General features: G+C 38.9%; 1 protein-coding gene across 1 annotated transcript in view; it reads right to left on the bottom strand.

Moving 5' to 3' along the window:
• The window catches only part of LOC122809720 (RNA-binding Raly-like protein), a 725,137-nt gene that overhangs the window by 426,475 nt on the left and 280,949 nt on the right, over positions 1–17,713 (bottom strand). Inside the window, exon 3 of the mRNA XM_044081421.1 lies at positions 791–924. Within this exon, the coding sequence (XP_043937356.1) occupies positions 791–924 (134 nt within the window). The remainder of the gene's footprint in view (positions 1–790; positions 925–17,713) is intronic.

Raw genomic sequence — 17,713 nt, 5'->3', positions numbered from 1 at the left:
TGCAGAAAAGATCAAAGAGAACAGATTACGGTGGTTTGGGCACATGTTTAGAAAAGCAGAAGACAATCTGGTGAGGAAGATTTAGGACAGACAAGGAGAAGGTAAGAGAAAGCGAGGATGTCCAGCAAAGAGGTGGACAGATTGTGTGAAAGAAGATCTGCGGCAGTCATGACTGTTGAAGAAGACAGGAGTGTGGCACTGAATCGAGAGAGTTGGTGACAGTTAACACAATACCTCGACCCCATGTAGAAAACTGGAAAAAAGGGGGTGATGATGATGATGATGATGACATATTTGGCCACTAGATTGTGGCTTAACCGATAAATGCACATTCAAATGAGACCTGACCATGTGACTGAATGGCAAACTAGCAGATGGAGGATGTAAATTGCCCAGATTTGGTAATCTTGGACTTGTACCAGAGAGGCTATACACATACGTACAAAGAAAACCATTGCTGGCAGGTTGCCCATTTGTTTAGCTGAACATAAATGATTTATTGTATGGCCATATTCTTCTTAGTTCCTAGCTCATCCTCTATTGTTGTTTGCTGATATTTAGTTAGTTAATGGGCATATATATATATATATATATATATATATATATATATATATATATATATATATATATATCCCTTTTTTCTTTGCATACAATTTCAGTATAGTGCAAACAATTTTGTGTCAAGCTTATTTTTTCTTTTAGTTGCTGTTTTAGTACTGGAATGCAAGCCATATAGATTTTTTCAGCTTTAAAGGATACTCTTGATATTTTTAAGCAGCTGAATACTTACACGGTGTTCCATCATCTGACATGTCATGTCTAGAACCACTTTTGATTTTAGTATGGTTTGTGGTACTCATGTAAGGATGTTTGGTAGGAAGCACAGCTTTAGCTGAGAGAGGAACATCTCCATAGTAACGCATCCTGCAGGTAAAAAACAGATATGGAGATGGTCACTTGGGTGATCACACCAGGAACATTGTCTGGAGATATGGTATAGAAACAACAGATTATTTTTATCCAAAAATAATGCTAAATGATACATCAAGATGCAAGATGAAGGTGTTATAGCATATGATAACATTTATTGGACCTAGAAGTGGCTAACATGGAAGGAGAATTGTGTACAAACTTTCATGGCTTCACATGTTCACTTTCAGGGAAACAACAAAACTTAAAAAAAATGCTCTTATAATTTCTTTGCCTATTTATTTATTTAATTCGTAATAAAGCTGGTATACCTGACACAAATGTCCCTTTGTAGACATAACCTAAGCCACATGATACCCAAAATAAATAACAGTAGTGACAGTCACTCATCGCACACATACAGTATTGTAGGGTAGCACATATAAAGTGAAGCTTGCACAAGGTAACATGATTAATTTGTGATGACATTTTGTATTAAATTTGATGCATAGTGCAGAACAGCATGGTAATTGCCTGCTCCTAATGTACGCAAAATATGGCATGAGTGAGTTAAAGCTTCTGGAATAGTCACATTAGCCAAATGCCTTTAGACCTGAAGGAAACTGTGCTGGCATACCTCTTGGCAGATATTTAGAAATCCAAGAACAGAACTTATTGACATCCAAATCACACAAGGTAGGATCAATAGCTTGCTACAGGACGCCTTCTATGTCCTCGAAAAACCATGTTAGATTCCTATACTCCTGGATGAACTTTCAAATAAATAGAACCTCTGTCATTCTGGGATCCTTTAATTACTCAATGATTAATCATAAAACCTGCACCTCAAATGTATGGTATGCCCAAAACTTCTTAGGTTTCTTAAGCAAGAATCCCTTGGACCAAATTTTTGAAGAAACCACCACAGGTCAAATATTTTTGACCTGGTCTCTACAAACATCAAATCTTCCATATTATTGCCATGGTATTCACTTCACTGGTTAAATCCAATCACAAACTGATAATCTTCTCCATCAATATCTCTAAAATATCAGATACAAATATTACTGAATTCAAGGACTTTAAATGTAGAAACTTACTAAAATTCTATGAAGATTTCTCCAAACTACTCAAGCTGTTGATGCAAATACTTATGCAGACAAATTCTATTTTGAACTGGATAAATGTACAAGCTTAGATGTCCAAACTAGATCAAAACAAAATGGGAAATTTAAGAGTAAATTCAGCATGATAGTTGACAAGAATATTGCCAACATACTAATTCATGGATCTCCACATCCAGTTAGAAGTCCAAGGTAAACAAATGTAAAATTTAAAAAAAATTAAAATCTGGAATAACATCAAGAAGTTAAGAAAGGAAATGAAAAATAACATAAGGAAAACAAAGGCATTCCATGCATTCACATTATTTTCTGAAGCTGAAGACAGCTGTGACGCCTTCTTTAATTACACCAGGGAGATGAAGAATAGCACTCAACATCGCCCTGAGTGCATTAAAAATGAAAACACCCACTTAGATTGAGTGGATATTCCCAACAAATTCTATGCAAACTTCACCTTGGACATAACTATACGAACCCCCACATATCCCTGAAGGTCTCTGACCCCTAATTATTACTAAAGAACATTTACTAAAATTGCTTTCTAAAACAAGAAAAAAAATACATTCTCCTTGGGATCTGACAACAAATCCAGCTGCCTAATAAACAGCACTGAACAAGTGCTGGCAGATCCACTCAATCTATTCTGAACTTAACAACTGGCTTTGTTCCACAGGTATGATGCACAGCTGTGGTGATGCCACTTCACAAGGGTAATTCCCATGGCTGAACCCATAAATTAGACACTTCAGTCTGTTGAATCTTGGATGCAAAGCTGTGGAACATATCAGCACTAATCAGGTCCATTATGGTATCAACAATATAGCTGAATCATAGAATCCTGGCTTTCTAAATCTCAGCTCATCTTCAACCCAAACAAAACCAAACATATGCTATTTCAGCCCACTAGAGCCATAGACTCTCTACCTGCCTTCTTTATCACTTCTATAGGAAATACCATGATTTCTGCCATATCCCAGGAGTGCTAATTGATAACAACATGAAATTTGACATTCATATATCACAAACAATAAAAAGGTACACAAAAAGATAGGCATGCTATACAAAAGCAAACAATTACTAATGAATAACACAAAAGCCGCTATAGCTAGAACCCTCTTGCTCTTCACATCCCTTTACGCCTCTCCCATATACACCAATTTAAAGATAACAGATATGAGTAAGCTAAAAGCCTGTTATAATAAAATAGCAAAATTCACCACAGATTCTACACACAGATCTCACCATTGCCTAGCCCTAAATCAACTCCCCTAGCTTGAACTACCCAATCACTTACACTATACCCAACTCATAATGGCCCATAGAATACTACACCAACCTGAAAAGACCCCTACCTCCAAAACATACTACAACCATATTCCAATATCCGTGCATTGTGTTCCACCAATAAATCGATACTTCAAATATCCAAAGCCAATAATACTGAAGGAGACTCACTTTAATCATATCACATAGCCAAAACCTGGAACACTCTCCCACATACTATCAGGTCTACAACTAACACTGTTCACTTCAAAAAATACTCAAAAGCCACTTATCCAATAATTGGTTATGCCCATGCTAGCTACCCTCCTCATGCACCTGCTCCTTCTGCGAGTTCCCTACTTCTGCTTATTACTTCCTCCATCTAATCTTTCCCTCCGACATGATCTTACTCACTTACCCAGACACCTACTACTCCGATTCTCTACTAAAGTCACCATCTACTTCTCTCTCAAATTGTATTCTGATCGGTCCTATCATCTAAATTTTTCACATGTGATATGTTATGCTCAGTTCATCATATGTGTTAAAACATTTTTTCTATGGACATGTAACAATGAATATCTACCCATGTATTTTCAGCTCTCTGCTTATATATTGTATTATTTGTAGCTATGTATGATATACTATTGTTGTGTATTTTTGCTTTTGCACCTGTCTAATTTTTTTCTTATCATTCTGGAGCTTTTCTCCCCGGGCCTCTGCTGAAAATAGGTCTTGCGCCTAGTCAGACTTTCCCGGTAAACAAATGTCAAATAAATAAATAAATTATTGGACTTGACCCTAGCAGTTTGTTGTGAAGGGTAGATCCTGTCTGATGAATCTGGTAAACTTCTTTGAGAGTGTGACACAGACAATGGACAGTGAGCACTCTGTCCATACAGTGTATCTTGATCTTGCTAAAGCATTTGATACTATACCTCATGTCAATATAATAAACAAACTAAATGCACTCCAAATTAACATGTATGTAGTTAAATGAATTGAAAATTGACTGAAAGAATCCAAACAATGAGGCTGACGGGTGCTTTTTCACACTACAGGATGTGTCTTGGGACCTGGGATATTTGGCATTTACTTTGTGCGCTTGTCACGGTTCACAGTAGGCGTTGTCGTGTTGATTGTCGATTCTCCTTCTGTGCGTCTTCTGATAGACATCGCGGGCGTGAATGAATTGAAAGTTTGACAGCCCGGTGGCAAGGCAAGTCAATGCGTAAAACTGCCAATCATTAGCGGACCAGAGTTCCCCTGTGGCGACCCCTAACTGGGAAAAGCCGAAAGATACAACAACAACTTCGCTGATCTCAAAATCACTAGTGAAGATCTCTAGTTAACCAAGTTTGCTGATGATTGTAAAATGGGTGTTATCCTTATGTCCACTTCCTACACACATGCATTTCAGCTTAAGCTTATGTTTGCTGTTAACTGGTGTACTACAAATATATTCAAATTTAACACCAAAATGTACAATATTATCAACTTCTGTAAACAATCTCTCCCTCCAGCTTACAGTAGGTACAACACCCTACTTCAAAAAGGTAATGTTATGAGAGATCTTGGAACATGGGTGGACAGTTCCCTCTAATTTGACCATCATGTTGTAACAGTGATTGGGAAATCCTTGCACTTTGTGGAACTAATTGCAAAAGGTATATCTTAAAGATCAAAAAAGTCCTTTACCTCTTCTGTTGCACACTGATTGTGCATATATTCTCATATACAAATATGTGTGTGTGTTTGTGTGTGTGTGTGTGTGTGTGTGCACGCTTGCGTACATGCATGCATGCATATATGTTACTTGTGTGTTAAATGCAAACATTGTGCAGTCTTCATGTATGGTGTGTTAGTATTTCATGATGTTGACAAACTGAACTGTATGTAGCCATATATGTGTGTGTGTGTGTGTGTGTGTGTGTGTGTGTGTGTGTGTGTGTGTGTGTGTGTGTGTGTGTGTGTGTGTGTGTGTGTGTGTGTGTGTGTGTGTACATATAGGTGTGTGTACATATATATTACAGACACACATGAATTTTCTTACACTAATGACAGTGATATAGTAATGTATTAGAATAATTAAGTGACATGTTTTCATTTCTTCCTTTCTTTTTTTTTTAAATTGGCTCTTCTATGCTTGCGCATGATCATGACCAGAAGCAGTCCGACCCCTGTCCTAGGAGCAAAATCATCATGTTTTTGTTTTGTTTTCTAGTAAAGAAACACTTTTAAGATTGATGATAGCAACAATGTTTGTTTAGAGATGCTCCCACAGAACTGGCAGCTCAGGGAACTGATATGACTGAAGCACATCAGTGCAAGTTATGCATTCACAAACAGAATGTAACTTGTTTGGCTTGGTGTTACGTTGATATTCTCAACAAGAGATTAAGGTAGACTTGAAACATGACCCCTGAACAGTATGCAACAACTCTGACAAGAGTTAGCAACATGGAAGGCAAGATTATACAGAAAAGTGACAAGACTAATAAAATAGTGACAGGAGAGTATGAGGGCATGGTGGATGAGAAGAAGAGCTGAGTGAGAAAAAACATAAACAAAAAATGACTATTATATGAATACCGCTTTTCCATCTTCATCCCGCCTTTTCCTCCTTTGCTGTCACCTTGACTAAATTAATGTAGGGGTAATGTGATCTGTGTTATAGTATTACTTAATATTGTTTAATATTTTTAAGGATGAAAATGGAAAGTTTCCCTATTAAATGGACACTATTTGAATACTTGCATTCTACACATAGATAAATAAAATTGGATTAATTGCAAAAAACTTGGATAAGTTGATAACCTTGAGTTTCCTTGGTTAGATTTGTCACTTAAACCAGAGCATTGTTCACACATATTTCTACACATTTTTTGGTTCAGATGGTAAATAAGTGGTTCTTCTCAAAAGAAATCAAGTTGTTTGGACAATTTCGTCCAAGCTTAAAAATTTCTCGGCAAAAATTACCTTTGTTACTAGTTTGTAGGCAGCCCCAAGACTGACTCATACAGTGACTTTATCATTTATGAGTCACTTCCTCTTCTGAATGTACCTGATCCTGCTGTGACTGTGCTCACCATTTTGTATGCCTGTGAAATTTTTCATTATTTTTATCTAGCATCTGTCTCACTCTCTTTTACCTTACAAGCCAGAACACAAGTCATCAAGTAAGGGAGGATGAGGAATCTTCAACTAAGTCAGCAGTTTTCAAATGATGAGGATAGACTCCTTGATTAGGCCCAGTCCAGTTTCAGGCGAAGTCTAAGTAAGTCTGATGACGTTATGCTCTTCAGTTGTTAATTACTTGGTACTTTTTTCTAGTAGTAGTCTAAATGTATATGGATAATGCCCAATGAAAATATGTGTTGGTTGAAAATTAGGGGTCTAAGCCAAATACTGACTCCTCCGTGAGGGTGGGGGATTATTTTTCTGGGACTTGGGGACTTTCTCTGTTGGAGTTCCTGAAGCTATGCTCAAAGAAATTTATAGCCATAACAATGTATCAAACTTCCAAATATAAATAGGATTATTAGAAAAAATATATATGTGTTGTGTTTTGAGTGTGAGCATTGTCACTTATAGATAATTAGGGGAAAAGTGATTGATAAGTTAGTTGACACCTCAGTCACCTACTTAGCAACTATTTTTAGCAGAACATCCAAATCTGATAATATCTGGTTGGTTTAGTAACCTGTCCATAATATTGAGATGAAGTTGTGAAAAAGATACACCAGTACCCCATCTTTGCAAACATTGAAAATAAGCAGATGTTTAAAAGGTGGCTGTTTAAGTCACTGGACTGCTAAGAGAGCAGATACCTTGCTATGCAATGTAGAGTGCAGATGGAAAGCGCATTGTAGGAAGATGGCCTGCTACAAATACAAAATCACATAGTATGGTAGCTCGGACAGGCCATTTTAAGAGTATAATGAATTTCAAAATAATTTTTCCTAATGAAAGTGATACAGAAGCATTAGTACTGAACAAATAATCACAATATAAACATAAGTTTGCTCAGCTTCTGAATGCTGCTGTCCTTTAAGGGATCTTTTAATAGATGGCAATTAATCCACTATAAAATGTAGATATTAATCCACTATAAGTGGTTAGAAAATCCTTCTATGTGGCCCACCTAATCACAAAAGGGTTCACATCCAGATCAAAAGAGGTCATTGTGCCCCTCTACTCATCACTCATCAGAGCCATCATAGAGTACAATGCCCCATTTGGGATGTACCTTACAAGACACCTGCAACAGCTGGAAAGACCACAGAAGTACCTCACCAAGAGGATCACTGGCCACAAACAGATGCCCTATGCACTCAACTGAAGAAACTCCAGCTGTACTTGGTTGCATACCGCCTACTCAGAGGTGATCTCTGCCTGACATACAAGGCCATGTCCAACCCAGAATTGATGGACATGCTCCACCTAAAGAAAACAATATCCCCTCGAGCCACATGCTCTAGTGATCTAAACCTCACCACAACAATAAATTGGATGTGCTGGAGGGACAGATTCCTGTCCCAGAGACTCCCCATGCTTTGGGACAAGATTCCAATCTACATTAGGCAGAGCTCCTCACTAACACTCTCAAGAGAAACCTTGACGAGTTGATGGGAAACAGAAAGTTTACCCAGGGGATCACTCCAGTGGTTCTGCTGGACAGAGGCACAGTGATCTAATCTAAGGCGGCTGCGAAAGCCAACACATTCTGACTAGGCTTATAAATGCCTTCAGGCAGATAGCCTAGTACCTATCTATGAACTTATGAACCTATAAAATACAGATATTGCCTCCACAGGCAGATTAGTTAAATGGTTCAGTTGTCTTTTATTTCTGTGGTTCATAGCTTCATAGCATTCATACGAGGTTACTAGGCTAGCGGCTTTAGAACCTTTACAAGTATAGGCATGTTAATCCCAAGTTTCCCCTTTTGTTCTTTTTGGGTAGTTTGCAGAACATATTTATGAACAGAGAGGGTCTGTGATCAACAACGGCTACCCCTGTCCATGTTGATCACAGACAAACTTTGTTCATAAATTCATTATGCGAACTACTCAAAAAGAGCAAATGGAGATACTTGGGGTTAACATGGCTAGGCTAGAAAATGCTCTAGAGCCACTAGCTAGTAACCTGGTTGTATGTTTTCCTGTGTATGTAGTATAAAAAGTTATTGTATAAGCCATGAATCTGCATTAAAATGTTTTCATAATGGAAGGCATCTAAACATAATCAGAGATGGGATGAATGGTTATTTGCATCTGTGCTTTTGTTGCTTTAGTTTCTTCACATTAGTACTTTCCTTTTTCTCTTTGAATTTGGAAATTAATACTTTCTTTTTTGCTTTGCACTTCCAGAAGACCAGTCCATGGTAGATTTTTCCAGAAAAAGAAGTGAATTCTGCTAATGAACGCTCAGCAGAAAGAAAAACAATGTAAATATTGGAAGACCGTTGCACCCACTGGTATTAGTATTTCATCTAAGTATTCAAAACTTGCTAAACAACCAAAATGGCAGAAAGACAGCTTCAAAACAACAGCTTCAATAACAGGTTTTTACCATGTTGAATCCACAATATATGAAATATAGAGCTTTGCTGTTGTAAAAGTCAAGTGGCGTTGTAATTCCACAGCTTTAAAACATGCGGATGTCATAAAAACAGAAAAAACGAACATAAAAGTGAAGAACCCTTCTGATGTAAACAATGGACAAGCGCTTTCAGCTTTTTCAAGCCTTCTTCAGATCCAAGTAGGTAAGCTGGGTTCAGTGTTTAAAAGTTGGTATCATCCAATAAAACACCTCAGTGAATGATGAATGTTAACCAATCAAGTTAGTCCATTGGTACACACCTCCATAGCTTGAAGTTAAAACTCTTTATTTAAAACTCTTTGTTTAAAACAACATGACAGTTTGACATTTCTAAGACAGACATATTTTCAGAAGGAATATTAGTAAAATCTTTTCAGTAGGTTCTGGTTAAAAGAACAAGCTCTGCATAAAGGCCAAGATTTTGAGAGAAAAAGGTGAAAAATTAAAAATTAAAAATTAAAAAATTAAAAAAAAAAAATTAAGATGGTCATTTAGGGCGCTTCTTTTTATTTCATTACAACAGCTTCTTTGGGACATCAGAGCCTAAGTCAGTATACCTAAGGTTTCTGTCAATAAAAACAGGTCATAAGTGAGCATAGCTCATTGCTCGTCTATTTTTAAGAAAAGGTTTTAAGGGAACACAGCCATTAAGGCCAGGGGGGTTATCTGCCCTCAGCTGCATTATCCATTCGGCTTCCTCTCTGTCAGTCAGACTGGTCAGGTCTCCTTCTCTGGAAGTAAAATGTATCTTTGAGATGACCATGAAAACAAAGTTATGCCCCTCATGATCACGTAAATGAAGACAAAGAGAATTTGTTTCCTTTCTGTTACGTATATCAGATTGATGTTTGATAAGTCTTTCCTTTAGCTTCATATGAGTTTTTCCAACATAAAATGCTGTGCAGGAAGTGCAGGTAGCTATGTAAACAATATTGCTGGTTAGGCAATTAGCTAATCCATGAAAAACAAATGTCTGTTTAGTAACCGGATGCTTAAATGTGTTGCTACAATTGATTACATTGCAGACCTTGCAGAAGCCACATTTCTTTGTTCCTGATGAATTATTATGTATGTAGTTGTTACATATCCCATCATTTCAGCATAAAATCCTTTTGAGATTCTTTTTATTTTTGAAAAGGAAACTTGGGTTATCTCCAACAATCTCTTTTAACTTTTTATCCTAAGTTAGAATCGGCCAGAACTTTCTGATCACCTGGCATACGTTACCATGGTCCATACTGTAAGTCAAATTGACCCTTAAGTTAGATGTTCTTTTAGGTATAGCTAGGGATGGTGTACTTTCACCTTCTCTGACCTTAGAGGAATAAAAAGGTTTGCCTTTTCCTTTATGTATGTCATTAATTCTGGTCTTGTTTAGTTCTAAACTTCTCTTTCCATATCCTCCTTGGCTGAAATTATTAATAAGCCTCTCTTCTTCCTGGAGAAAGGTTGCCTCTTCTGTACATAGCTTTGAAATCCTTGCAATTTGATTTTCAACAATGTCAGAGAAAATATGCCTGGAATGCATACTGGAAAAATGGAGCATGTGGTTTTGCCACATATCTTTCCTATAGAGGCAAGTGTCTATTCCCTTCCCCGGATCAAGAGATAATCTCAAATCCAGAAAGTCAGTCATCTCTCTAGATGTTTCTACATCAAATTTCAGGAAAGTAGTGGTCTGTGACAGGAAGTTAACAAAGCTTCTTAAATCTTCTTCTTTGCCCTTCCATACAATGAAGGTGTCATCCACAAACCGATTGTACAGAATTATCTGGTCATTTCAAATGTTATTAGCATCCTTGGACCAAGCTCTCTCCCAGTTGGCTAAAACCAAGTTTGCATAACTATTGGCACAGGGCGTGCCCATGGCAAGCCCCCATCTTTGCCAATAGTAGCTGTTGTCATAGGTAAACACATTGTACTCCAACACGATTTCCAAAAGATCACATATCAAACGTGATTCTACCTTCTCTTCAGTTAGAAATTCTCTTACTGCTTCAATGCCATAATTATTTGGTATGGAAGTGAATAAACTATTCACGTCTAGGGTTACCAATAGCAGACTCTCAAAATCATCATGATGTTCTAGAGCTATATACAGATGTTGTAGAAACTCAGCTGTATCTTTAATCACAGTGGAGGCCCTAGGTAGCATTTTTTTTAGTTCTTGTTCAATAAACATAGAAATAGATTCTGTCAGCCATCCTCTACCAGCCACAATTGGTCTTAAAGGTGGGCGTTTAAGAGCTTTATGAATTTTTGGTAATCCACTGATAGTTGGTACGGTGGGGTGCTCAGTGATGAAGAGATCATGCAAATACTCATTAATCTCCCTTTGCAATAGCATGTCATAAAGAGCCTGCTGGATCTTCCGTTTCATAATATTTAGTTCATTCTTACTAATCAAGGAATAGGTCTTTCGATCACTTAATAATTCGTTCATCCATCGGACATACATCATTGCATTCATTACCACTATGGCTCCTCCTTTGTCAGCAGGTTTAACCACAATATCATTCCTCTCTTTAAGCTCTTTAAGTGCCTGATTTTCTTCTTTGGTTAGATTGAAAAACTGTTTCCCTTTTTGAGACATTCTTGTTCTCATTAACTCCTCTTCACAGGCATGAATAAAAGAATCCACGGCTGGGTGGTTGAGGGGAACAAATGTGACGGGATAAAGCAAGCTTGAAAATATGGATATACCTCCAAAAATAGGGTCATACTTGTACTGTGCAGGGTTAAATCAAACCTGAAAATAGGAACATTCCTTCAAAACAGGGACGTTTGAGAGGTATGATGAGGAAACAGCAGCTATCCAGATAACATGCCACTGCTTTCATGGCTTGTTCTAACTGAGGCACTAGGCTTTTCTTCTATGCATAGTTTTAAGAAAAAATATGGAATAATGCTCTGCTTTAGTAGTATATACCAGTCAGAATGATTTTCAAGAGCTTGACATGGTTGTTACATGACTGAAACTGGCATCTTGACAGAATAACATAGCTATTCAGAGTGTTTCTAATCAAGACAAGATAAATACCCCAGTACCAGCAATGGAACCAGTGGTTACCTGATAAACCATACGTCAGGCAATGGTCATTATGTTTTTATTAAGTGGGTAGAGTACTGATCTGTATGGACCATTTTCCCTCTCAGCCCACAAGTGTTATACAAATGTAAAAACAAACAAATTAAACAAAAGAAAAAATATAGATACAAATCTAAGAAAGGAACAAACAACATAATGTTTTTTAGCACAGGCTATTTGTCAGAAGACAGCTGACTTGATAGGAGTATGAGTAGTACTGTTAAATTTGTATATACAATATGTAAAGTATGTAGACCTCCTCTTTGTTATTCTATTTTCTCTCTTCCCTTGACATAATGAAACCAATAGAGGAAAAAGAAAAAAAAAAGGTTATGTGGGGTGAAAGGGAGGGTTAAGGTGGGAGGGTAATAAGGGAGAAGGTGAGGGGATGATTGAATTAAGTTAGCTATGGTGGTAAGAGTATGTGGATGGATATGAGTTGGGGAGGTAGGCAGCTGTTATAAGGTGATGTCAGGAGGAATGGCATTTGCATATGGTTCCTTTGAATTGTCGTTAAGTTTATTTCTGCCTGAATTTAGGGAAGGCATCAGTGTCTCTCTAACTTTAAGTGGTATGAATTCCTAAGTTTGTGGTGCCATTAGGAAAATTTGTTTTGGGAAGAGAAAAAGATTAAATTGGTAAATGGATAATTTAATTTTGTGATCTGAATCATACATTGTATGTTAATTTGAAGATAAGAGAGCCTATGAGAAATTTGCATCATTGTTTTATTGGGAGTCATTTTGCTTTGGTTAGGTCTGTACAGTGGTGTTGCTAGGATGATGCTAAGGTAATAAATCTACAGATAGGATAGCTTTTATTTGATGTGTTAGCAATGACTGTAAGGCTGTATTTGAATTGAAATAATAAAGCTCCTTTACCAATGGCATTTCTGCCTTTCTGGGATTTGTTTTTTACCAGAATAAGTGTTCATTTTGATGTGATATTGCAAGCTTAGGTACTGGTCTAACCAAATGCGTAGGTATTTTAAGTTTATGTTATATTTTTAATGCAGTTCTGATGGTTTTATATTAAGGACTGATTTATTTGGAATGGTGGAAAGTTTTGACCTGCTACCAAAGATCTGAGTTTAGGTTCATAGGTAGGTACTAGGCTATTGGCCCAAGGGCCTAAGTAAGCCTAGCCAACAAGGTTCCCTGGCTTATGCCACTCAAGAAAGTTTGAGATTATTATTTGTGAAACACCTAGAAAAGAAAGTTAAGTCTTTTACAAGTTGCTTTTTAATGCCGGTGTGTAAGTGTAGTTAGGCAGCATAGGATGGTGGTTTGTAGGATGACATTGGTGATCAAGAAGAGGAGGAGGATGAGTGTGAGGGCAGCACCAAGGATCAAATGATGGAAATTGAAAAAGGGTAATTGTGAGGTGATGTTCAGGGAAGAGTTAAGACAGGCACTGGGTGGCAGTGAAGAGTTACCGAATAGCTGAGTAACTGCAGCAGAGTTAGTAAGAAAGATGGCTAGAAAGGTGCTTGGTGTGACATCTGGAAAGAGGAAGGAGGACAAGGAGACCTGGTGGCGGAATGAAGAAGTACAGGAGAGTATACAGAAAAAGAGGATGGCGAAGAAGAAGAAGTGGTTTTGTCAAAAAAATGAAGAAAGTAGACAAGAATATAAGGAGATGAGGTGCATGGCAAAGAGAGAGGTGGTGAAGGCTAAGGATAAGGCGTATGAAGAGTTATATAAAAGGTTGGACACCAAGGAGGGAGAAAAGGACCTGTACCGATTGGCTAGACAGAGGGACCAAGCTAGTAAAGATGTGCAGCAGGTAAGTGTGATGAAGGATAATGAGGGAAATGTACTCACAAGCAAGGAGAGTGAGTTGAGCAGATGGAAAGAGTACTTTGAGGGGTTGATGAATGAAGAGAATGAGAGGGAGAGAAGGTTGGATGATGTGTGGATAGTGAATCATGAAGTGCAGTGGATTAGCAAGGAGGAAGTAAGGATAGCTATGAAGAGGATGAAGAACAGAAAGGCTGTTGGTCCAGATGACATACCTGTGGAAGCATGGAGGTGTTTAGGCGAAATGGCAGTAGAGTTTTTAACTAGATTGTTTAATGAAATCTTGGAAAGTGAGAGGATGCCTGAGGAATGGAGAAAAAGTATTTTGGTATTGATTTTTAAGAATAAGGGTGATGTGCAGAGCTGTAGTAACTACAGAGGGATTAAACTGATCAGACACAGCATGAAGTTATGGGAAAGAGTAGTGGAAGCTAGGTTAAGAAGGGAGGTGATGATTAGTGATCAGCAGTATGGTTTCATGCCAGGAAAGAGCACTACAGATGCGATGTTTGCTCTGAGAGTTTTGATGGAGAAGTACAGAGAAGGTCAGAAGGAGTTGCATTGTGTCTTTGTGGATTTAGAGAAAGCATATGACAGGGTACCTAGAGAGGAGTTGTGGTATTGTATGAGGAAGTCGGGAGTGTCAGAGAAGTATGGAAGAGTGGTACAGGATATGTACGAGGGTAGTGTGACAGCGGTGAGGTCTGCGGTGGGAGTGATAGATGCGTTTAAGGTGGAGGTGGGATTACATCAAGGATCAGCTCTGAGCCCTTTCTTATTTGCAATGGTGATGGACAGGTTGACAGACGAGATCAGACAGGAGTCCATGTGGACTATGATGTTTGCAGATGACATTGTGATCTGTAGTGAGAGTAGGGAACAGGTGGAGGAGACCATGGAGAGGTGAAGATATGCTCTAGAGAGAAGAGGAATGAAGGTCAGCAGGACTAAGACAGAATATATGTGTGTGAATGAGAGGGAGGATAGAGGAATGGTGAGAATGCAGGGAGTAGAGGTGGCGAAGGTGGATGAGTTTAAGTACTTGGGATCAACAGTTCAGAGTAATGGTGAGTGTGGAAGAGAGGTGAAGAAGAGAGTACAGGCAGGATGGAGTGGGTGGAGCAGAGTGTCAGGAGTGATTTGTGACAGACGAGTACCAGTAAGAGTGAAAGGGAAGGTCTACAAGAGGGTAGTGAGACCAGCTATGTTATATGGGTTGGAGACAGTGGCACTGACAAAACGGCAGGAGTCAGAACTTGACGTGGCGGAGTTGAAGATGTTAAGATTTGCACTGGGTGTGACGAGGATGGACAGGATTAGGAAAAAATATATTAGAGGGTCAGCCCAGGTTGGAAGGTTTGGAGACAAAGCCAGAGAGGCAAGATTACGTTGGTTTGGACATGTGCTGAGTAGGGATGCAGAGTATATTGGGAAAAAGATGCTAAGGATGAAGCTGCCAGGTAACAGGAAAACATAAGGTTTATGGATGCGGTGAGAGAGGACATGCAGGTGGTTGGTGTGACAGAGCAAGATGCAGAGGACATGAAGAAATGGAAACAGTTGATCTGCTGTGGCAACCCCTGACGGGAGCAGCTGAAAGAAGAAGAAGATACATGACAATCAATACATGATCTTGTACTTTACATTTCATGGCTGCTGCATCCATAGTTTGCTTGTAGGATGATGCATAATATTTACTTGTTTGTTTACTTTTGATAGTTCAGTAGAAGATGCTGGGGAAGAAAGGTAAAACATTTCATGAGGTGTTGTGAATTAAGATAGTTCCTTAGGAAAAATAAATTTCTAATTTGGCAGTGCATTCTTTTTTGTATCCCACTTTTTCTTTCATTGACATTACTGTTCAGTTATTGGCGATAACATTATTCAAAACCAGGAGATGACAGTGTGTGTGTGTGTGTGTGTGTGTGTGTGTGTGTGTGTGTGTGTGTGTGTGTGTGTGTGTGTGTGTGTGTGTCTGTGTGTGTGCGTGCATGCGCGTTCATGTGTGTGTGTGTGTGTGTATATTTACGACTGATCATGAGTGTGTGTGTGTGTGTGTGTGTGTGTGTGTGTGTGTGTGTGTGTGTGTATATATATATATATATATATACATATATATATATGGGTCTCCTTCTAATGACTGCGATTCGCCGACAGTGAAATCACCGACAACGACCGACAACGCAGTTGACCGACCTTTCGAATCCCGACAGACGGAAGACCGACAAGGGAATGTGTAAGCGACCTGGTAAGTATGCGATAGTGAGGGATTTAGGAGTAGGGAGCGGACAGGTAAGTGTGCAATACTCAGGGATGTAGGGTTAGGGTGTGTGATAGGTGAGTGTGCGGTAGTGTCGGAGCTTGGGGTTGGGTATGTAAGTGAGTTAGGGTTAGGGTGCAGGTAGGAGAGTGTCGTAGTGTAGCTTGGGGTTGGTGTGTAAGTGAGTTAGGGTTAGGGTGCAGGTAGGGAGAGTGTGCAGTGTCGGAGCTTGGGGTTCGGGTGTGTAAGTGAGTTAGGTTAGGGTGCAGGTAGGAGTGTGCGGTAGTCGGACCTTAGGGTTAGGGTTTGGGTTAGGGCTAGTGGATATGTGTTGTAGTGTACTGTGTTGTTTACGTAGTGTGTCGGTGTTATGGTGTTGGTGTTTGTCAGCGTTTGTGTGTTGTCGGTTTTCTGGCGGTGATTTCACTGTCTGAATCGGTTCGGTCATTAGAAGTAGACCCATATATATATATATATATATATATATATATATATATATATATATATATATATATATATATATACATATATATAGATATATGTGTGTGTGTATATGTGTGTGTATGTATCATCATCATCATCATCCCTCTTTTTCCCATTTTCTATATAGGGTCGAGGAATCGTGTTAACTGCTGCCATCTCTCTCGATTCAATGCCACACTCCTGCCTTCTTCGACACTCATGCCTGACTGTCACACATCTTTTTTCACACAATCCATCCATCTCTTTGCTGGACATCCTTGTTTCTTCTTACCTTCTTCCTGTCTGTTCCAAATCTTCTTTATCAGATTGTCTTCTGCTTTTTTGCACGAGTCCAAACCATTGTAATCTGTTCTCTTTGATCTTTTTTGCAATGGGAGCTACTTTGACTTCTGCTCTTATGACCACATTTCTTCGTCTGTCCCACAGAGTGCATCCTACCACCCTTCTCAGGCACTTGATTTCCATCACCTCTAGCATCTTCAACTTTTCTGCATTTACTGCCCAGGTTTCTGTACCATACAGTAGTACTGGTCGCACCACTGTCTTGTACACCTTACTTTTCAGCTTCTTTGTCATTCTTCTGCCATAGACTACACCTGACACTCTATGCCAGTTGGCTGCAGCCCCTCTGATTCTAACTATGACCACTTCTCCTTAACCACCCCTCCCAGATACTTGAAGCTATTTACCTGTTCCACTATCTTCCCTTCTATCTCAATTCTCAGCTTCTTCTGATTTCCTCAGTTTGCTGCCATTACCACTGTCTTATCTGTGCTTAGTTTCATCCCATGTGCCTTCATATTTGCATTCCATTGCTCTATACTTTGCTGGAGTTGTTGCTTAGAGTCTGCCTGTAATGCTGAATCATCTGCATACAACATCTTTGTTGATCTGTCCCCTCCAACCTGTTTGCTTGTGTAGTCCATCACCAGTATGAACAGCAGTGGGCTCAGAGCTGAATCCTGGTGTATACCAACTCCCACTGGGAACCCCTCTTAAGGCCAAACACTGTTCGCACTTGAGTCATTGGGTCCTTGTACATAGCCTGCACTAATTCTATCAATGTTTCTGGGACTTTGAACCACTGCAGTACTGCCCAGATCAGTTTTCTTCTTAGGACCTTGTCATATGCTTTCTCCAAAGCTAGGAATGCCCAGTTGGATTCTTTCCTCTCATCTCTAGC

This window comes from Protopterus annectens, chromosome 8.part0 (assembly GCF_019279795.1).
Source record: "Protopterus annectens isolate FY-2018-M chromosome 8.part0, PAN1.0, whole genome shotgun sequence".
Taxonomy (NCBI): domain Eukaryota; kingdom Metazoa; phylum Chordata; order Ceratodontiformes; family Protopteridae; genus Protopterus; species Protopterus annectens.
Note: the sequence above shows the minus strand (reverse complement) of the source record. Positions and strands in the feature narration are given on the sequence as shown.